Below are 23936 nucleotides of genomic sequence, written 5' to 3'. Positions count from 1 at the left end.
TCTATCACGCTTAAACCATTGTGCTGAACTGATTTAGATGAAAGGTATAGAGATAATTTGGGAGCCAGAGAAAAAAAGGATAGTTTTTTCCGGGAAAAAATCTGTGGCAGATTGAAATTCACGTAGATGAAGCCGCAGGCACGGTAATACTATCTATACAGTATTCCAACTCGGCCATATTTTTCAAATAAATGTCAACAGCCGCGCGGTACGTCACGGTATGACAACATGCGATAGGGCTACCCACCTGCATTACATCTGCCTACTAATAATTTCTATCTAATTTTGTGATTGTAATTTTTAATTTTATTTTGAAAAACAAAATACTTCGTGAATGAAATAGGATAAAAATGCATGTTGTTTTGTGCTTAGTAGATTTCATTTTAAAAATATATTTGTAATGATATATGATTTAGTAACAAATCTTATAAACCGACCGCAAAATGTATGCGTCTCGACTGAGGCGTACAAAATGCTTGATTATTATACAGGGTGTTAGGTAAATGGGTTTATAAGCCGACACTAGCCCATGTTAACATGTGCATATAAATGGTATGGTGAAGTCAGAAAATTGATATCATCATTTTAATAATTTGAATTTTATTACAAATCTGATTTTATAAAGTTTATTTTGTATGGAAATTAAAAAAAAATTATGATGATATCACTGACTTCACTATACTATATATGCATATGTTGACATGGGCTAGTGTCGGCTTATAAACCCATTTACCTAACACCCTGTATAAATAGGTACTTGTAATTATTTTTTATAAAAAAAGAGCGCTTACTGTTTAAAAACAACACATCGTCCGTTTATTGCAGTGGCACATTCGCGACACCCCCGACTTTTGCATGTCGAGCGCATACCGAGATTTGAATTTCGAAGGAATTCTCGCGTTTCGTCCGTTTATATGAAGTTACAATACTGTATGATAATATTACCGTGCCGCAGGCAAAAACTAGTAAAGACATAAATATGAATTGGTCATTATAATACAGCGCCATCAAATTCCAAAGCTAGTATTGGATTGTATTACTTTTTCAAAGACAAATTGCCGTGTGGTCCGGTAGAATAGTAGAATAGTAAAGTCTGGTCCGTGAGCACGTAGAATTTTGTCCAATGACCCCAAGCTACCCATCCTTGTCGCTCGCGCGTAATGTTGCTGTCGCGCTCGCACACTCACTGCAGGCGCCCGTCGCACAGTCGCGACAGCAACATAATTACGCGCGAGCGATAAAGATGGGTAGCTTGGGGTCATTGGACAAAATTCTACGTGCTCACGGACCAGGCTTTAGAATAGAATAGGACCACCCACTCTTCCCGTGGGTGTCGTGAGCGACTAAGGAACAAATATGCGAACATCAGGCCTCCCCAACCCGTCTGGTCAGCGTGGGGAGTGTAGGTTACATTCTCTATTGGAATCTCGTAAAAGAGATGATCAATGCTTCAGTGCAGACTATACTAAAGGACCTAATGGTGATGATAATATTTTAAATTGCAATTATATTAATTTTGTTATTATATTTGCCAGGTGTTCAAGAGCCACACGGCACTGTACATCCACAAGCAAGTGCACAACAAAGACAGTACAGACCACCTTTGCGACCACTGTGGGAAGCATTTTGCGGTGAGTCTGACACTCTTTGACACCAGTTGACACCACCAGCCAACTGACACTAACCACTAGTAACGATTTAGGCGCAAAATGTCAAAAGCGCAAAATGACAAATCCATAAAAATCATAACCTAATCTAACCTAATACTTTATTTTATTAATTCAGCGGTTAAACTAATCAACAAAATTAAATATCATAAATTAATATTATAAATTATTATGAATTTGACATTTTGCGCTTTTGACATTTTGCCCCTAAATCACACACTTGACGTGAGTATTACACCGCTTGACACTAGCCAGTATATTATTATGTCTAGCGCTTAACTAAGCCTGTGCCTGAGGTATAGTTCCAAAATACTGAACTGTCCTATCCATGACATTGACAGTGGGGCGCCACCGTCAATACCGGATCGCTGGTTCCGATTTTTGCCATGTTGGAAACCATATAGTTGAACGATGGTAGCGCCCCCCTGTCATTGATTCTATATAGGAACGCCACGGAAGAGTGTTTTTGTGACTTCTAACGTCAGCGAAACTTCAGATTTGTATGCTCTGTCACGTTATAATATTATGTCAATGTCACTACTCCCGTGTCGCTCCCATACCTCAGGCACTGACCCAGTTAAGCGCTAGAGTGAGTCTGACACTCTTTGACACCAGTTGACAGCAGGCCAGACACACTAATAATTCCTTTATGGCGCAGTTACACTATGCGTGAACTTCATCGGACACAAGTGCGAATACGCGCACGTAACTATGGGCGACACACAGCGAAACAACTGAACTGTGTGTTCACACTATCTGATTCGATCAACTTGCGCGTTGTGTAACTGCGCCATTAGAGGCTGCGCAAACTAGAAGACTTTTGTGTCGTATACAAACTTGTGGTTATCATTTTACTGTCACATATTAATCCACGCAGATGTAGACACTTAGAAAGAAAGAAAGAAAAAATATTTATTTAGTATTTTATTTTTAGACCGTTAGCTTACATAGAGAGATGCCAACTAATGCGCTTAGTTCGAAACTCAGTGTCGCATTAGAAATTCACGCACACAAAGTAATCAAAATATGTGCTCTGCCACTGCGGTATCAGTACTCAACGTACGAATAATCTTTAGTACTACGCAAGCAATGTAAACTGTTTACATTATGACGTCGCTGCTGTCATCATTGCATTCACGAGAAATGTGTTCTGTTTTTGGGCATATTGCTGCGACGCCGGCCACGCCTCCTGGTCACCTCTTTAGTTTCTGTGATCTGTGGTAGCTTACTACGGATTTTTTTTATTTTAACAGGTACACGAAGGTTTAAAATAAAAGGAAATACATCTGTTTCAGAACCTCGCCAGGCTCCGCTGTCACATCGTCGCATTACACACTTCCACAGCGCCCTACAAGTGTTCAGTGTGCTGTGCAAAGTTCAGCTGGCACTCGTGTCTCTCGCGGCACGCACGCCGGGTGCATCGGAGGCCACCACGTGACACAACTGTGGCCCCCACGTGACGCATTAGTGGCCCCCGTGTGACCCACCAGTGGCCCCCATGTGACACAACTGTGGCCCCCACGTGACGCACCCGTGACATACTAGTGACCCCCACGTGACGCACCACTGACGACACCCGAGTGACTAATCAGTGGCCCCCACGTGACCCCATTGGCCCTCATGTGGCACACCGCTGGCCCCCATAAGACGCTAGATAATGGCCCTCGTGGCAATCAGTAGGTAGGGGCCCCCATGTGAATTAGTAACCAAAGGCTTCAACATGACAGTAACTAGTGGCCCCCCATGTGACCTACAGTTTCCCCCACGTGTCATACAGCAACTAGTAGTCCCTCTATCTATCTAATCTGTTCCAAGTCTCAGCCACATCGTCGCACTACACAGTTCCACAGCGCCCTACAAGTGTTCAGTGTGCTGTGCAAAGTTCAGCTGGCACTCGTGTCTCTCGCGGCACGCACGCTGGGTGCATCGGGGGCCCCCACGGGACACAACTGTGGCCCCCACGTGACGCATTGGTGGCCCCCGTGACCAATCAGTGGCCCTCACATGACACCAATAGCCCCCACGTAACACCAATAGCCCCCTCCCCTCGTGACACTAATAGCCCCTACGCTTAGATTAATAAAACCTAGATGGATAGTCTTCATACAAACGCTTCGTCAAGAGTGAGGCAAAAATCTTATGTCATTAGTGTCAATTTTGTTGGGGAGTGTAGACAGTGAAGGCGATTTTCCCGAAAGTAGGGAAATTTTTAATACGTTTTTAATTATTTTATAATTAATAAAACAAAACGCATCGTGTACTTACTTATTTATTGAATTCAAAGTAACCTACCTAATAACAATAAGATAAATCGACTTAAGTCTCGATTTCATAAAAAAGAAAGTGTATTTGTACGGCGAACAATTGGGAAATAAATTTTCTTGTTACTGGTATCATTCCCGTATTTAATTTTTGAAAGCCAAATTCAAGCAAAATACGCGTCGAATTGTAGTACTTACTTATGAAATGTAACACTGGTCACTTTCTTTCGTTTTTCTGATGTATTTTAGACACCCTTTCACAGCACAAACCATTTTAATTAATTAAAATTCGTCGGACGTGTTTACCAATTTTTCACTTTGACAGTTCATGTGACGTTTACGGGTAAGCCGTGCCGGCTCCCTAAAAACTGCCTCACCTTTCGTGCACTGACTATCTATCTAGGTTTTATTAATCTAAGCCCCTACGTGATACCAGTTACCCCCATGTGGCACACTGGTGGCCCTACGTGACCCACTAGAGAGAGGCCCCCTTAAGAGACTAGACAGTGGCCCTCGTGACTTTTAGTAGCCAGCCAGCCCCCATGTGACACATAGAAAGCAGAGGCCTCTATCTATTCAGTTCCTAGCTCCGCAGTCTCATCGTCGCATTACACAGCTCGACAGCGCTCTGCAAATGTTCAGTATGCTGTGCGAAGTTCAGCTGGCACTCGTCTCTCGCGGCACGCGCGTCGGGCGCACCGGGGGCCACCACGTGACACAACTGTGGCCCCCACGTGACATACTAGTGACGCACCCGTGACTTGTTAGTGGCCCCCGTGTGACACAGCAGTGGACCCACGTGACATCCGTGGCCCCCCACGTGACACACTAGTGGCCCCCCACGTGACGCACCAGCGATGACACCCGAGTGACTAATCAGTGGCCCACATGTGGCACACCGGTGGCCCCCCTTAAGACACTAGATAATGGCCCTCGTAAAAATCAGTACGTAGGAGCCCCCATGTGACCTACAGTATCCCCCACATGTCATACAGCAACTAGTAGTCCCTCTATCTATCTGTTTCAAGTCTCAGCCACATCGTCGCATTACACAGTTCCACAGCGCCCTACAAGTGTTCAGTGTGCTGTGCATAGTTCAGCTGGCACTCTTGTCTCTCAAGGCACGCGCGCAAAGCTCATCGGGGGCCCCCACGGGACACAACTGTGGCCCCCACGTGACACATTAGTGGCACCCACGTAACGCATCACTAGTCCCCATGTACAATATCAGTGGTCCCCACGTGACGTTTTTTTTTTTTTTTTTAATTTTTTTTTTTATCCACAACGATTTAGTAGCAGTGGCCCCCATATGACACCAGTATTCTACGCCAAACCACAGAATAATAATAAGTACTACGTACAGAAGTTTTACTTCGTGAAGGTATTTAAAAAAATGTATGCTCAATGTCATTAACAATATGGTGTAATTTAGCCTGTCTCAAGAGTCAAGCACCATTTTGTTGACAAACGTCAGTGATCGGCACTGCGCCGAAGCTATAGGCACAACTATAGGGCTGACTTCGGTAAAATGATGTGACGTGAGGTGCCAAACTGCGGAAAATGGCGGAGGAAATACATGATTTAGCATGAATTATCATGAATAATATTAACTACTTATTTACCTCTCAGTGTCTTGAGGCAATTTAAAATAGTACATTTTGTGTTTTTCTTATTATTTAGGCAGTTAAATACTGCACAGTACTTAGTACACCATTTTCTTTATTTTCTTCCATCATACACAAGAATACGCGTGCGTGAGTCAATGTTCGCTCGTATGTGAGGCCTTGTCGAATAGTATCCTGTAGGTGGGCCATCGTGCGTGTTTTGTTTTCGATGTAAACTCGCGGAGATGAACAGGCCTGGCCAAACTGACACGTAGACGTGACCCACCAGTGGCCCCCATGTGACTGGAAGCAGTGCCCCAAGTGACAATTAGTAGTTAGTAGCTAGTGGGCCCCATGTGATATTGAATAAAAGCAGTGGCCCCCTATCTATACTCTCTTCTAATGTTCAAGTTAAGCATACTTGGCACCTAGGTCAAAGAGGCCGCTATGTGACACGTCACAGTATAATTATTTTGTAAGTAATCATTCGAATAAGAAAGTGTGTGTGACTGTGATATTTTGTATACACTGTGAATAAAAAAATGCATGCTAATTTCATGAGTTTTATTTAATACTCAACATTTTATTGCATCTATTATGTACGTAATATTTCATTTACATTACTATTTATTAAGTTGTAATAATTATAATAACAGATTTCTTTAAATAATATTTGTGTACAATTGAGAATGTTACTAGGTATGCAAAATCACTTGAAACCTATGTTACAGTTAGGCTTTTACATTTACAAATACATTAGTTTTTATTTCATTCAAAAATACCCAGTAGTTATGATTTTATAGGCATTCAAAGTTCGCTTAAATATTGAGTCCCGCCGACGGTCACGTGACCCCGCGTGATATGCGTGACGTACATTCACAGTGTCCGCTCACTAGAAAACGGATATAAACATACTTAAATACATTTTTTTTGTAAATACAAACTTATTATGCATATTAACACCCAGACCCATCACAGAAATTAAAATTGAACCAAACCCAAACTTGATGCGATTGTGTCGTTTTATTGCGAATTACCTTCCAGCTTCATCATTAGACCCTGATTACTATATAGAATTAAAATACTCATCAATACAAAATGAACGAGCCCAAACGCGATGCATTTAAGTCCTTTTATTATAGAGTTGCTATGGCCACCTTCCAGCTCCATCATCAGATCAGCTCCATGTCATCATAATATTGCATGGTCATCCAAATCACATGTGTTTGCGAAATTTCAGCTTAATCGGTTGCCTGGAAGTGGGTCTTAATTCAGCTTGCAAGATTCCACCCATACAAATATGAGCCAGTCACTGTAAAATGACGTCACGCGCATATTACGGCGGGCCGGCCGCCGCCCGCACTTTTAAAATTCAATATCTTGGAAACTAATTGACGTATCGAAATAATTCTTTCACGTGTATTTTTTTATTTTTAACAGAGAATACAGAAAGCTAAAAAACAAAATTAGTGAACATTCTTCATTACGTAAAGTAGTTATCAATTTAATACTTTCTGTTCCGTTAGTAGTATCTAAGTAATTTTTCGTGATATTCAACATTTACATTATGGTGAATTTTTATTCTTCGCATTTTAAATTATTGATACTTGAGTATCTGTACTGTTAAGACTTTAAAATTACAGTTATTTTAGCTGCATTTCTCTTCTTGATACTTGCTACTATCGTTGTCTGCTTCAAGCAACTCCGCGCTTTTCTTTTCTTCTGTCTGAGTTTTGAGTATCAATAACGTATGTTATAACGCGTTATTTTTACGCGACTGCGCCAGAAGTAGGGTTATGTTTTTCAATACCGTTATTTTATCTGCATTTCTCAAACACCAGTTATGGTTATCGTTACGGTTAAAGTAATGTGGTGCAACCATAGAGATATAGAGAGATGCTAATGCAGAGTTCGAAATTAGTGTCGCATTAGAAATTGACACACACAAAGTAATCTAAATATAGTTCCAAAATAGTGAACTGTCCTATCGATGACATTGACAGTGGGGCGCCACCGTCAATACCGGATCGCTGGTTCCGATTTTTGCCATGTTGGAAACCATATAGTTGAACGATGGTAGCGCCCCCCTGTCATTGAGTTTGGTGGGACAGTTCAGCTTGGGTCATCTATATGTGCTCATTTTCCACTGCGGTATCAGTACTCAACGTTCGAATAATCTTTAGTACTACGCAAGCAATGTAAACTGTTTACATTATGACGTCTGCAGCAATGTGTTCTGTTTTTGGGCATATTGCTGCGACACCGGCCCCGACCCCTTGACACATCTCCCTTTAGTTTCTGTGATCGTGGGTACAACTCAGTCTTTGAGTATCCATAACGTGCGTTATAACGCGTTATTAAACATTACCGTTATTTCAGCTGCATTTCTATGGTTCAAGCAACTCTTACGTCTTTCTTCTTAGAGTGTCCATAACGTGCGTTATAACGCGTTATTTCTCAATACTGTTATTTTAGCTGCATTTCTCTGGTTCAAGCAACTCTTACGTCTTTCTTCTTAAGAGTATTCATAACGTGCGTTATAACGCGTTATTGAACATTATCGTTATTTTAGCTGCATTTCTCTGGATCAAGCAACTCTTACATCTTTTTTCTTAGAGTATCCATAACGTGCGTTATAACGTGTTATTTTAGCTGCATTTCTCTGGTTCAAGCAACTCTTACGACTTTCTTCTTAGAGTATCCATAACGTGCGTTATAACGCGTTATTGAACATTATCGTTATTTTAGCTGCATTTCTCTGGTTCAAGCAACTCTTACGACTTTCTTCTTAGAGTATCCATAACGTGCGTTATAACGCGTTATTTAACATTACCGTTATTTTAGCAGCATTTCTCTGGTTCAAGCAACTCAACGTTTTTCTTCTTAGAGTATTCATAACGTGCGTTATAACGCGTTATTGAACATTACCGTTATTTCAGCTGCATTTCTCTGGTTCAAGCAACTCAACGTTTTTCTTTTGCGGGAATATTTTGTGCACTCTCTTCCGATGCGTGTATAAAGACGCGCTCTGCCTAAAGGTGCATCCACATATCTCGCACGCTAGCGGACGCTCGCCTGTGTGGATGAATTCGTGTTCTCGGAGACCTTTTTTGTCCTGTAAAGAAATAAATAAATAGGTAAATGATACGTAATTGTTCTGAAATCTAAATCTGGAAGACGTAGCGGGGGCAGGCCTCCTACTAGGTGGACCGACGATCTGGTAAAGGTCGCGGGAAGAGCCTGGATGCGGGCAGCGCAGGACCGTTCATTATGGAAAACTTTGGGGGAGGCCTTTGTCCAGCAGTGGACGTCATTTGGCTGAAACGAACGTAATTGTTATTAGGATTTTATGATTTTGTTGTAACACGAAAAAAGGGAACTACCTCAAGTGAAACTTGAAATTACGACCATTCGCTTTCGCTTATCGAGCGACTGAACTTTCTGTGGGCGTAGTGTTTACGCTAACGAGCGCGTTAAAAAAATATATGAAAATTTTAGTTCTTAAGTCTCCGCTAGGGGCGCTGTACAATCCGTCACACATTTAATGTCATTTTTTTACGCGCTCACTAGTAACGACGTAATGTAATAACCTTTTGTGGTGGATATGGTTTCGCAGGATTAAATTTCTTTCTAAATAGTGAATGTTAATGTAAGCGTAGGTTAAGATTCGATGGGACTGACATGTTTTCAAACAAAAGTCCCTAAATAAAAACAGATTAAAAAAAAACCTTTAAAGAAATCACGTGTTCACGCGCTGCTGGCAGACCTTGTTACTCAAATAAACACCCTATTAACATAGCCTTAAAGCTTAATATCGCGTGCTTACCCGGAAAGTCTTCCCGCACTGTTGACACACTTTGTCCCGCGCGCTTTCTCGCACGCCCTCGTGCGCACGTCGCACGTGACGTCCAACGCAGCGACGCGTTGCCAGCGCCTGGAGATTATACCTTATTACAAGGGGGTAAGGTAAAATTTGCCCTACAAGATCACAAAAGGAACGAGTGGATCAGAGAAAAGACGGGGGTTAGCGACGTGGTAGAAGTGATTGAGAGCCGTAAATGGAGATGGGCAGGGCACATTGCACGGATGAACCAGGATCGCTGGGCCAGAAAGACCCTGGAGTGGAGACCCCGCAACAACACCCGCGGCAGGGGAAGACCGCCTAAACGATGGACAGACGATATCCGGCAGCAGGCTGGAGTGAACTGGATGCGTGTGGCCAGGGACAAGTCGGTGGAGGGTTGAAGAGGAGGCCTATGTTCGAAGACGAACCCAAAGGCTACTATAGATAGATAGATAGACCAAACGCTCTCATGCACATTGTGATGGAATCATTCGTTGGTTTAATCTTAGAGCTCGTTCTAAAACTGGACTAATGTGAAGAAACATAATGTGTGATTTAAAACTTTCGCGATCCATTTCAATTAAAATCTCTCTAAAGTACGGCCAACGAGAAGCGATACCAAATGTAAACAAACCCAATGTCATGGGTGAACCCGTCTGACTTTGTCATATTTTGGCGGGAGAACGAGACATTACGACAAATACACAAGATGGGACGAGACAGAATATATTGTCAACTCGACAGTCGTATCGACCTTTTGTATCCCTGCTAGTTGGCCGTACTTTAGACACTCATTCATAATAATATCGCGTTGAGATCCGTGTCTCTGAATTTTAACATAATGTGTGTTAAAAATTGCGAACGAAACGTGTTTTTTTCGAGACTGCTTACGGGGATGTTCTTGTGAACAAAGTGATTGTTAATATTAAAACACGCACTAAACAAGATTCTGCAAAAAAACGGGATGTCTTCGTGGAAACAAGTCCTTATTTTGTAGATAACGAACAAGCGCTCTTACAAATTGGACGTTTGTCGTCCGTTTGCAAAACCGCACACTCTGTTGATAATTATTATAATTAATGTCATTTTTATTCCAACGCAGTTGTCATACAATTTTTCGTGTGGGTCCTGCAAACGGACGACTAACGTCCGTTTCAAAACGTCTAATTTGAAAGCGTTCTAAGCCTTACCTTCCCGCAAATGGGACACTTGTGCTGCGTTCTGCCCATGTGCTTATAATTGACGTGGTCACGTAACTCGCCGCGTGACCGGTAGCCCTTGTCGCACGTCGCACATTTGTACCTGAAGGGACACAATAGATTATCTATATCACGACAATAGGGACGTTTCTTGGCTTCGAACTCCTCCTATGTTCTTCTGATTAATTTCGTTGCGGGTCCAATGACAGTTTAACTTTCCCAAGGGACAAACTTGACCTTCACTGGTTGGGTTATTGGCGGTCAAGTTGTAGATCCAGGCTACACAGGAGCTGCAGCAGTTGGAACGAGAGGTGGGAATAGTAACGTATGTTTACTGGGTAAAAAAAAGATTTTGAATTAGTCCGTCAGTTAACTTATCAAAAATACTCGACACGTATTTTTCGCTTTTTCAAAGTAATGAAGATTGACAGAGATAAAGCGCGCCAAAGTTCAAAAGAAGACGTGACATCAAGGCGTGGTTAAAAGTGTAGCACAGTGTGACGGCTGAACTTCAACGCACCATAATTTTGTAATTGCTTGTTGGATTGACAAATTAAAATATACGTGTCCAATATTTTTTGATATTATAATTGACGGACTAAATTTTTTTAGAAAACTAGCCTAACCCTTTTTTGTCGAGAAATGCTTGGTTTTTATATGGGACTCTCCTCGCCTGATGGGCGGGGCCTACCCACTAAAACTCTATGGTGTCCTTCGGAGCCCAATCATCATCATCATTTCAGCCACAGGACGTCCACTGCTGAACATAGGCCTCCCCCAATGATTTCCACATCGCCCGGTTGGTAGCGGCCTGCATCCAGCGCCTTCTCGCTACCTTTATGATTTGGCACTTATGAACGTTTAAATAATCACACCAATATTATAAAGGCGAAAGTTTGTGAGTGTGTACGTTTGTTACTTCTTCACGTCTGGTGCGATTTTAATAAAATTTGGTATGGAGTTAGCTGACACCCTGGATTGACACAGGCTACGTTTTATCGCGGGTAACACCGCGGGGCACAGCTGGTAAAAAAATATAGGTAAGTAAAAAATTAGAAAAAAATATATTTTAAGTACCAAATAAATATTTTTTCTTTCTTTCTTTCAAGAATTACTTACTTTAACAGCAACTGTGGAGCATGCACTTGGGTGTACTTCAAATGATGCTCGTAAGACGCTCGACTCGCGAACCTACAAACCAAATCAAAAATATTTAAGCATGCAAATTATGGTAAAAACTCAAGTATTTATGTCAGCGTCACTAAGCGGAAATCTTAAGGTAAGTCACTTTGTCTATTTTAATATCTATTTACCTTTTATTTATTTATTTATAAATAAATATCTTGAAAAAATCGAACTCCCTAAGGCGGGAATCGAACCCACAAAATTGTTCATTTAAAATTTAATTTGAAAAGCGACTAATCTTTAAAAAAATTGAATAATGAATGCACTATGTATCATGAGTAGTCTTATATTAAAAGGACTAACGACCGCCCGCGACTTCGTCCGCGAGGATCCCGTTTTACCCCCTTAGGGGTGGAGTTTCGTAAAATCCTTTCTTAGCGGATGCCTACGTTATAACATCCACCTGCATGCCAAATTTCAGCCCGATCCGTCCAGTGGTTTGGGCTGTGCGTTGATAGATCACTGTCAGTCGGTCACCTTTGAGTTATAGTTTATATTATTTAGAAGGATGCCAACGATTTCAAAGCCACCCTGTATATACCTTTTGTCGCACTCCACGCACACAAAGCCCTGCCTGGCTGTGTGTATCCGGGCGTGCACCTTGATAAGGTCTACGCGCACTTGCTTGTGGCACTGCGGGCACTCCTGCCTAGGCGGCGGGCCTTTGTGCATCCTGGGAAACATAGATATCGCGGGTTCAAATCTCATCCTAAGCAAAATAAAAAACCGGCCAAGTGCGTGTCGGACTCACGCACAAAGGGTTCCGTACCATTGATTTATTTTATTTTATTTTATTTGTTTAACAATGTTTCAACAGCATTAAATTGTACATAAATGTGCAGGAAGATACAACTTGAACATAAGCCAATTAAAGAAACACATTCTATTACTAAAACATTTATGAAATTAAAATTATTATTTTTTAATTTAAGTTATTTGTATGAAAGATTACGCGGTAATAAGCGGTTTACGATTTACGAGGTATTAAAAAAAAACTACTTACTAGATCTCGTTCAAAACAATTTTCGTTGGTAGTTTTTATAGTAATGTACATCATATGTTTTTTTTAGATTTTTCATTTTCTTATTTTAGAAGTGAGAGGGGGGGGGGACCACTTTTTAGGGTTCCGTAGCCAAATGGCGGAACCCTTTGTGCGTGAGTCCGACACGCACTTGGCCGGTTTTTTGTGTAAACTCACACTAGGCCCTCTGAAAATCCATCAAAAATCGTGGAACATACATGGGGCTAATTCGAGTAGCCCCAGTAATGTTCTACCTCTGGACTTCGGCTTGACAAAGTGTATGAATATTTTTGGGACACCCTGTATGTCAGGAGGTCAATCGTCGAATCCAACTCGGCTGGGCAGCGTTCGGGAAACTACGTAACATCTTTTCGTCCAAAATACCGCAGTGCCTGAAGACGAAAGTCTACAACCAATGTGTGTTACCAGTGATAACTTATGGCTCGGAAACGTGGCCTCTCACTATAGGCCTTATACAGAAGCTCAAAGTCGCACAGCGTGCTATGGAGAGGGCTATGCTTGGTGTTTCTTTGCGACATCGAATCAGAAATGAGGAAATCCGTAAACGAACTAAAGTCGCTGACATAGCCCGACGGATTAGCAAGCTGAAGTGGCAATGGGCAGGGCACATAGTACGCAGAACTGACGGCCGATGGGGCAGCAAGGTTCTGGAGTGGAGGCCGCGTACCGAAAAACGCAGCGTGGGACGTCCACCTACAAGGTGAACCGACGACATCGTAAAGGTAGCAGGGAAGCGCTGGACGCAGGCCGCTACCAATCGATCAACGTGGAAAGCATTGGGGGAGGCCTATGTTCAGCAGTGGACGTCCTATGGCTGAAATGATGATGATGACCCTGTATGTAATTTAGATGATTTGCTTATTAAAGGTCTTGTGCTTAACTCACTCAGCGCCTCAGGTATGGGAGCGGCACGGGAGGGTGTTTTGGAGACATCAAACGTCAGCTAGACTTCAGATTTGTATGTTCTGACACGACATAACATGTCAATGTCACCTGAGTTAAGCGCTGGACTTATAATGAGGAATTATACAGGGTGTTAGGTAAATGGGTATATGAGCCAACACTAGCCTATGTTAACATGGGCATATAAATGGTATGGTGAAGTCAGAAAATTGATATCTTAATTTCAATTATTTTAATTTTCATATAAATCGGATTTTATAAAATTTATTTTGTTCAAATTCAAAATTCAAAATTTCTTTATTTTCTTATAAAACACATTTACAGGGGTTGGGTGTCTCCTTTTAAGTTTAGAAAACCTGTATTAGGAGACGCCCGCTCTTTCGATCAGTTTTATATAATAAGAAAATAAATTAAAAAAAAAAAATTACATGATTTTTTACTTAACACCAAATTAATTCGTACCAAAAGTTGTGTGAGTATGAGATATTGTGTGTGTGGGTTTGTGTGAATGTGTGCATGTGTTAGTTGTTTCTTGTGTTTGCTTGTTCCCTAATTGTGATTTATCCGTGTAAGTACCTACCTACAAACTGAACGGCTATTTCTGCGGCGAGGAGGTAGCGACCGCTTTACCGCAAAAGTAGCTGTTCAGTCTGATCATAATCAAGTTCCTTCAACCAAATTATTGTATGAAAATTAAAAAAAATTAAATGATGATATCCAATTTCTGACTTCACCATACCATTTATATGCCCATGTTAACATGGGCTAGTGTCGGCTCATATACCCATTTACCAAACACCCTGTAGTTTCCTGAACCAGTCTGAACATAAGCCTCCCCCAATGACTTCCACATCGCACGGTTGGTAGCGGCCTGCATCCAGCGCCTTCCTGCTACCTTTATCAGGTCGTCGATCCACCTTGTGGGTGGAGTCTTATCAAAAAGAAGAAGATACTCACTGTTCGTGTCTGGTGAGATTGTTTTTGAACGCGAATCGCTTGCTGCACACTGAACACTTGTAGCCTTCTCTATGACTACGCTGGACGTGTTTCCATCTTTGGTTCTTGTTCCTGGATGAAGATAAAATAGAAGTCATATAAAAGTTATGTGAAACGTGACAATAATGTATGGCCTCAAAGTTTTTGGCCCACTCTGTATATTCCTTATAAAGGTCATAGCAGACTTATCAACTCTGAAAGGGATCAACACCGTATCGCCATTCGCGAGCTGTCATCGCCTTTCGCTGTCAACCGCGAAGCGAGGCGTTTACGTTACCGTGCGGATAAGTGAGCGTTGCAGTATGAAGTTTCATACAATGAATACTGACCGCCTAGAGTTGATACGGTTACGATCCCTTTCAGAGTTGATAAGTCTGCTATGAGCTCAACCTTTTAACGGGACTATTCCCACTTCTTGTTCCCACTGCTGCAACTCCTGTGTAGCCAGGATCTACAGCTTAACCGCCAATAACCCAACCAGTGAAGGTCAAGTTTGTCCCGGGGGAAAGTTAAACTGTCATTGGACCCGCAACGAAATTAATCAGAAGAACATAGGAGGAGTTCGAAGTTAAAGTTTGACTTCCCTCTATTGCAGAGCGAATGACAGGTGACAAACAAAGGTTTAATAACCCTTAAGAAAAGATATGCACCATGGACAATAAATATCAATTAAGGGGGCCTATCTTATGAGCAATTTGCTGCCTGCCAATAATATTAAGCTTAATGGTGCTCCCACATTGCCACATTTACTAACAAATGTTGTCAATTGTTACATTTTGTTAGGAACTGTTACATGTTATAAGTGCTCCTACACTAATAGAAAATGTTTACTAATATTTTATAACATTTAAATCTGGTGTTGGCTCGCAGTTTGGTTAGCGTTCTGAGGGCGTCTACAAGAAATGATTTGCTCATTGGAGTAGCTTTCATTTTTTGTTTAAAAAAGAAGAAAAAGCGCTCTTATTGGATGCGCCAAACGCTTAAAGCTAGAGGAACACACACAAAAGGTAACACATGTTTAATTTTTGTTATAATTTGTTAACTAACGATACTAATCATTTTCCAACATAAAAACATTTTTTAACATTTGTGATTAAATGTTTGCTAACAAATGTTTATTAATGTTATCAAACATTTTCTAATGGCAATGTGGGAGAACCATAACTCTTACTAACTTACTCAAAGTACTTGTCGCACTCAGCGCACTGGTATCCGAGCGGCGTGCGCTTGTCCGTCATGGCCGCCTTCCGTCGCGGCTTCGAGGCCGGGTTGAGCACGCGTGCCTTCTCATCCTGTAGGTTTCAAATAAATAAATAATAAAGCGACATTAACTGATTCAAACGAGTTTTATAAAATACATATTGTTAACTTATTGTCTGGTCTGCGAGCACGTAGAATTTTGTTCAATGACCCCAAGCCACGCCCCAAGCTACCCGTCCTTATCGCTCGCGCGTAATTATGTTGCTGTCGCGCTCGCACACTCACTGCGGGCGCCCGTCGCACAGTCGCGACAGCAATACAGGGTGGAAACGATAAGTGATCTCACTCGATTGTTTCTAAACTATACAAGATATCAAAAAACTAGTTACTGATCTTGAAAGTGCTTCATGAGCTCTATCAAACGGTACTAACAATAGGTTAAAGAATAAACTGGATCTATCCGAAAATTCTACGTTTCCGGCTTCCATACATTTGGTACAGCCTCATAATATTAAAACTATAAAAGATATCGTAAAACTGGTTACTGATCCTAAAAGTGCTTCACGAACTCTATCCAATGGTATCAATATTAAGTTACAGAGTAAACTGGATCTATCTAAAAATTCAATGTTTCCATCTTCCATACATTTAGTACTATCGTCTATCACAGATATGGTACTCATCTCTTGATAATATTATAGCAAATTTTATAGCAAGTAAAGCCTAAAAGCAATGTTTTCCATTAATAATTTTAATTAAGAATGCAATTTACGAGTTTATTTAAAGTTTAAAAAAATACACTTTTAATATTGAGTGGTTGGCATACATTTAGTATGGAAGCTGGCAACATTGAATTTTCGGATAGATCCCGTTTATTCTGTAACCTGTTATTGGTACCGTTTAAAAGAGCTCGTGAATCACTTTCAGGATCAGTAACCAGTTTTTCGATATCTTGTATAGTTTAGAAATAATCGAGTGATATCACTTATCGTTTCCACCCTGTATAATTACGCGCGAGCGATAAGGATGGGTAGCTTGGGGTCATTGGACAAAATTCTACGTGCTTACAGACCGGGCTTTAGATTGGAGTTGAAACAAGCCTTATTGCATTACTGCTGCATTTTGTCGGCCATTTGGTGTAGTGGTTCGAAACGGACTACTACACCGAGAGATGCCGGGTTCGATGAAGAAATTGAAATGATGAATTTTAATTTCTGTGACGGGTCTGGTTGGTACCATGTATAATATGTATTTAATGGTATAATGGTGGTAATATGTATTTGAAAAAAATTTAGAAGTAGTATATCAATCCGTTAAGCTTGCACCCATAACACAAGCATATTAGTTGCTTACTTTGGGACTAGATGGCGCTATGTGAAATTGTCCGTCTACCCTTTATCTAACATTAAAAATTTAAAAAAATCATAACCAACATTTCAAATACCTTATTTTTCTTCACTACAGTCTCATTCACAGAATGGTCAGTTTTCAAATGGTCCACCATATCCAAGGAACTGTACGCTGTTATATTGCACAGCACACAGGTATATTTGAGGTAGTGTGCATTCTTATGAGCTGGTAGCGCTGTAGTTTGTATGTATGACATGCATATATCGCATCGATTATGTGTGCCTTTCTGAAAGAAACAAAGTAGATAAAATATACAGGGTGTCCCGTAATGCAACGTCAAGCCGGAACTGGGTGTTGAGGCAAGTTATGCTGGTTATCAGAAAAGTATAAAAAAAAATCTATGTGGCATATTTTCAAAATAATAGGCATTTAAAAAAAATCTAAAAATTCTACTCCAGGTGACGGTCCTTTTACTCGTGTTGCCACAAATCTTCACTTTTTCCAATTTTTTTTTGTTATGTAACCTTGAATAATGCTTCTCTAAATTGTTATCAAAATTACAAAACCAGCTGCTCCAGCTTGGATAAAAAAAAAACATTATTCCCAAAAAAAATTTCAAAATAAAAATTTTAAACTGACTGTACTGAAAAAAAAATGTACTACGCGAGTGTGGCAAGTGACGTCATAATTTGGCGCATTTAGTAAGGATTCCAAAATGGTATAACACTTGGTAAATTTTTGCTGTAATTGTCGACAATTTTTGGTTTTTTGGAAATAGTCCCGTTTTTAACTTTATCTACCTTGGTTAAAAAATATTATTCTAATGTGCCCAAAATTCAAGTTTCTGTGACTGACTACCGTACAGTCAGTCACAGAAACTTTTATCACCATGACAGTAATTAGTAGTTGACATACTGTGACAAAAGTCACCCGTGCGCGCGCGCCTTTACTACCTGCTCTGCCTGCACTTGTACTTGGTAACAGGGATAATAAGGATATGAAGTTTCGGTTATGGATACGGTTACGGATATTAGAATAATATTATACCGGTTTCGGTTACGGTCACGTATATGAAATCATTTCAGATTATCCGAAAGTTTCGGATAATTTCGGTTACGGAATTATTAGAATTTCAAAAATGTAGGTATAATACAAATAGCAAGATGCTGCGTGAGCGTGACCCACATAGCTACTTTATGTACCAACTAAGACGACACCTATGTATGATAAAGGTAAAACAGGCTGGCATATTAGCAGGGCCGGATCTACCTATGGGCTGATTGGGCTGCAGCCCAGGGCCCCGGGGTTACAAGGGGCCCCCAGATCCCGCTAAAAAGTAGGCCATAATTTGAAGAAAAAGAAAATAGTTGTCTGTAAAGTCGGTTTACAACGTTGACAACGTCATAAGAAAATATTGATTAAAAACGTATCATATATTTTTGGTCCAAAATCAAAAGTGCCGGCCAACAAAAAAAAGTGCTGTATACTGACAGAATACGTCTGCCTTAACATTTGTTACTATGGCACCAAAGCTGTAGCACCACTGTGCGTCGAGTTATTATTATTCCTTTTTATTGTTTGTAGGTACTCATAGTGCATTTTTTTGGGTATGCGGTGTATTATGAACGACAATAAGTACATCGTGTTAACCAAAACATATTAAAAACGCCATGTTTCGGCAAGATACTACATTTGTTTTAGTAAATAGTTTAATTGTAAATGTTAAAAAGACATACTTTTAGAACTCAAATACTACGATGCACAGTGGTGCTACAGCTTTGGTGCCATAGTAACAAATGCTAAGGTGGACGTGTTCTATCAGAATACAGCACTTTTATTTTTTGGCCGGCACTTTTGATTTTGGACCAAAACGGATGATGTCCTTTTTGAGATATTTTTTTTCTTCCAATTGCTTCTTGTAAAGAAAACGTAATAACTTTTAAACTAAGAGGTATATCCTGATAAAATAAAAACAGTAATAATGCTAAATAACAGGCGATACTAAAAAAATACATAAAATACTCAGAAAATAGCAACAAATAATAAAAAAATTATACATTTTGAGAAAAATCTGCATTTTAATTCGTGTTTTTTTGGTTATTTGATAAATTTATCCAAATAATGCCCCCATAACAGGTTGTTTTTATTACTTTGTGTTATTCTTTATCGTATTACCTTTGTAAAACTAAAAATTGCATGTCTCTATCCCTATCACAACGTTTGCAATGATCGTTTGAACTAAGCCTCTCCGGGCGCGCCATTCAACGCTTCGTTAACAAAGAAAATGAAAGTGGCTCTAGATTTGTAATTTTGATAAAAACAAGTTACATTTCAAATAAAAACAAAAGATTTCGAAGTAAAATAAGCATTTTAGTTAAAATGAAAATTGTCTCTACCTGTAGCGGAGAATAATGTGGTGGCAGGCCTTTGTTCAAACGATCATAGCAAATGTTGTGATAGGGATAGAGACTTCCGATTTTTGGTTTTACAAAATTAATACGATAGAGAATAATACAAAGTAATAAAAACCACCTGTTATGGGGGCATTTTTTGGGGAAATTTGTCAAATAACCAAAAAAACACGGATTTAAAAGCAGATTTTTTCAAAAAGTATATTTTTTTATTATTTTTGGCATTTTCTGGGTATTTTATGTATTTTTAGTACCGCCTGTTATTTAGCATTATTACTGTTTTTATTTTATCAGGATGTACCTCTTAGTTTACAAGAAGTAATTGGCAGAAAAAAAAATAAAAAAAATCTCAAAAAATTTTTGATCTCTTTTTTGTCGATAAAAATAGGTCTAGTTTCACCTATTTTCATATGTGCACTTTATCGTGACTCACAATGTATGTATAATAAGAATAATATTATATCATTATAGAAACAGTTTTTTGGCATGGCTATTAGTTGAGTACTAAGATAGGCCCCCAAGTAGTTTCAGCCCAGGGCCCCACAAATTCACGATCCGGCCCTGCATATTAGATGGTGCCAGCGAATGCCAGACAAGTTGGTAACAGATATTAAGATTTAAGGTACAATTCCAAGACGGGCCGCAGACCGCAAACTGCAAAACTCTATGAAATCGGCAGCGCGGCATTGCAGCTGCGGCGTGTATACTGCAGATTTCATAGAGTTTTGCAGTTTGGAATTGTACCCTTAGACTCCGCCTTTATCCGAAACTAAAACTATCTGTAACTTTTGAATCAGTTTCGGTTACGGTTATGGATATTTTTTTATTTCGGATATCCGATAGTTTCGGTTACGGTTACGGATATCCATAACATCCCTGCTTGGTAAGATGGCCCTCTCCGTCCCGCTCATACTTTTTAAAATGGCTTCTCCACCTCACTTAAGCCAGAAACTTGAATTTTGGGCACATTAGAATAATATTTTTAACCAAGGTAGATAAAGTTAAAAACGGGATTATTTCCAATAAACAAAAATTGTCGACAATTACACCAAGATTTTACAAAGTGTTATACCATTTTGGAATCCTTACTAAATGCGCCAAATTATGACGTCACTTGCCACACTCGCGTAGTACAATTTTTTTTCAGTACAGTCAGTTTAAACTAGGCAAAATTTTTATTTTGATATTTTTTTTTTTGGGAATAATGTATTTTTTTCATCCAAGTTGGAGCAGCTGGTTTTGTAATTTTGATAACAATTTAGAGAAGCATTATTCAGGGTTACATAACAAAAAAAAATTTTGAAAAAGTGAAGATTTGTGGCAACATGAGTAAAAAGACCGTCACCGGGAGTAGAATTTTTTGATTTTTTTTAAATGCCTATTATTTTGACAAAATGCCACATAGATTTTTTTTTATATTTTTCTGATAACCAGCATAACTTGCCTCAACACCCAGTTCCGGCTTGACGTTGCATTACGGGACACCCTGTATACTAATATTATAAATGCGAAAGTAACTCTGTCTGTCTGTCTGTCCTCTTTCACGCCTAAACCACTGAACCGATTTTGATGAAATTTGGCATAGAGATAGTTTGAGTACCGGGCAAGGACATAGGATAGTTTTTATCCCGATTTTTGAAACAGGGACGCGCGCGATAAAGTTTTTCTGTGACAGACAATTTTCCACGCGGGCGCAGCAGCGGGCGGAAAGCTAGTATAAATATAAACCGGTCGAGTTAACTGCGCAACTGGCGTTATGACGTCACATCGCCGTTCTGGTACGGACGAGGCGAGTGCGAGTGAGTGGGTGGGAGAGTCCCATTTTTTTTTAAAGATTATTAGTAATTTGTGTAATTACTAATACTGCCGTTAGCCCCTCGTACTAAGCTAAATATGCTTGTATCACGAGTGAGCTCACCACGATAGTCGAGTGGCGGCGGGGACCGAACCCGCGTTCCCCGGATCACGAGTCGGCCAGTCCGACCTTCACCGTTCGGCTATCGGCATTCCAGCTAGGTGCGCAGTTAGCTTCATCGGAGTATAGTTTTTAGGATCATCTGGTACATAAAAACTCACCTCAGTATGAAAATCTGAAAAATGCTTATCCAAATCAATTTGACTCTTATACACCTCAATACACGACTCACATTTGTATGGCGCATTCGCACACAACGCCATCTTTCTTTTCTCTCTACTCTCCAGCATTTCTTCTATGCTCATTTCTGTTGTTATAAAACATATCTTATCGCTATCAAGCTTGCAACTGTTTTTGTTTGACTTCTTTTTAGAGCTGTCAGGTTTCTTTTTTCTTTTCTTATAAACAGGTTGCACTGTTTTTTCTTGACTGCCAGTGTCAGAATACTCTCTGTCATCGAGCAAAGAGGTGCTATTTAATTCAGATAGAGGAATGTCTTCATCACTTTCAGTCTTGATGTCTGGGCCGCAGTCAATGAAGTTTTCTAAGAGTTCATGATCAGAATTGGTCAAAATAGTTTCATCGTAAGATGTTTTGTGTACGGTTGATAGTCTGGAGAGGCAGATGTTAAAGAATTTTAGCTGTAATATCAAAATTGTAGTTGTAAGTAAGATGAGTTCAAAAACTAGAATATTATCTCTTGATTAATAAATTACAGAGGAGCCCTAAAATCTACAGGTATTTGAAAGGTATTGCACAATGCATAGATGAGATAGCAAGGATAATATTGCTTAAATTGCAACACCACTTCAGTATCTTTTTAAGAGTTTTGATGTGTCATTTTCCAGCTTAAGAATCAAAAGTCAATTGAATTTATAAACAGGAAACATGACTAGTGAATTTTTCCACCATTTTTACCCTGGGTTCCACCACATTAAAGGAAAAATCTGTCAAACTCCATACTCAACTCAAAAACTCTTGTTAAAATTATAGTCACAGTTGAAATTAAGGATATGGCACTCAGCTTTAATCACCTGTTTTAATTATAAATACATAATATGACCATATCTTAGTCAGTTTTATCTATACTAATATTATAAAGCTGAAGAGTTTGTTTATTTGTTTACTTGAATGCACTAATCTCAGGAAGTAGTCCGATTTGAAAAATTCTTTCAGTGTTAGATAGCCCATTTATCAAGGAAGGCTATATACCATCACACTACGAGTAATAGGTGCAGAGTAAAAATGAATAATGTTGCGAAAACGGGTTTTCACACGTACGAAGTTGCGGACACAGCTAGTAAACTATATTAATAATAAATAACTTTATTGACTTAAAACAACTACAATATAAGATTGCAATAACTCCTGTGATAAGTATTTTACGCATTTATACTAACGTCAGTCCGTCCGTCAACGATATCAGCCAGCTGCTTCTGTGCGGCGCAGGCCTGGCTCCGGAACCTGCAGATCCTGGTCATCACGGCCCAGCACTCCCAGCAAATATACCAGTTGCCAGTGTCCTTGTAGAAACCCTCCTGGAATTTGAAATAATACAAAATAAATCATTTGATTTTAAGATAAATTATTGTTACAATTTAGAAACACAATGAATGTATTTAGGTTCTGCTATCATTAAAGACCACAATAGTTCAGACTGAATTAACATGAACTGATAAATCTTTGTAGATTGGACAGGAAATTGTATTGTCATTACAAAAAATAATATATTTCTGTGCAAAATGTTTCTTTGTTCATTATACGTAACAAAATCAAGCTCAACCAGTGAGCCAGGGATGTTTTTTATTTATTTAACATCCCATATGAAGCCCTTAAGTAAAACATCAAGCATTTACATAAAATGCTGACAAAAAGATGACTTGAAATGTTAAAACTCTCTTAACTCTTTTCATAAAGATTTTGTGCATTTATGGTTAAAGTAGTGTTAAACTTACTCGGTAAGCCTCAGAGTCGTACGAAAGCAGCAAATACAAGTTGTTGACTCCTTCATTGAGTCTACACAGCTGCATTAGCTTACGATCTTGGCTTAGACACGTGCAGCACAATTTCTTCAGTAATAATTCTGGACGGTCCTCCATTTTAGACCCACAACTTATTAAAACTTAAGTTTCAAACTTTGCATTCACGTGAAATTCTTATTTATGTACTTCGTATTCGCTCGATGGGACTTGGTACAACTGCTTGATGCGTTAACGCGAAGATGGCTAAGATGGCTTGGATTATCCTTATTTAAATCAAAACTGGCTTTATTTTTTATATTTTAAAATCAATTAAAATTAGAAATATCTACCAGGTAAAATAAATAAAATCTGAAACCGCAAAAACACAACAAAAACAA

The 23936-nt window shown here is 39.6% G+C and overlaps 2 protein-coding genes across 2 annotated transcripts in view; one reads left to right on the top strand and one right to left on the bottom strand.

The window, feature by feature from the left end:
• Positions 1 to 6085, top strand: part of LOC135085398 (zinc finger protein 91-like) — a 13180-nt gene extending 7095 nt beyond the window's left edge. The window contains exons 11-12 of the mRNA XM_063980180.1: positions 1536 to 1631; positions 2963 to 6085. Of these exons, the coding sequence (XP_063836250.1) occupies positions 1536 to 1631; positions 2963 to 3127 (261 nt within the window). The 3' untranslated portion in view covers positions 3128 to 6085. The remainder of the gene's footprint in view (positions 1 to 1535; positions 1632 to 2962) is intronic.
• On the bottom strand, positions 6082 to 23936 carry LOC135085207 (zinc finger protein 43-like). Its single transcript, XM_063979961.1, has 11 exons — positions 23533 to 23936; positions 22978 to 23115; positions 21739 to 22218; positions 17346 to 17537; positions 15881 to 15993; positions 14663 to 14773; positions 12302 to 12433; positions 11695 to 11766; positions 10567 to 10678; positions 9359 to 9466; positions 6082 to 8647 (listed from the first exon to the last, which is right to left on the bottom strand). The coding sequence occupies exons 1-11, from the start codon at positions 23674 to 23676 to the stop codon at positions 8468 to 8470; spliced, it is 1782 nt and encodes a 593-aa protein (XP_063836031.1). The 5' UTR covers positions 23677 to 23936; the 3' UTR covers positions 6082 to 8467.

The sequence above is a fragment of the Ostrinia nubilalis genome, chromosome 28, assembly GCF_963855985.1.
Source record: "Ostrinia nubilalis chromosome 28, ilOstNubi1.1, whole genome shotgun sequence".
In the NCBI taxonomy this organism is placed as follows: Eukaryota; Metazoa; Arthropoda; class Insecta; order Lepidoptera; family Crambidae; genus Ostrinia; species Ostrinia nubilalis.
This window is presented reverse-complemented; position numbering and strand designations above follow the sequence as displayed.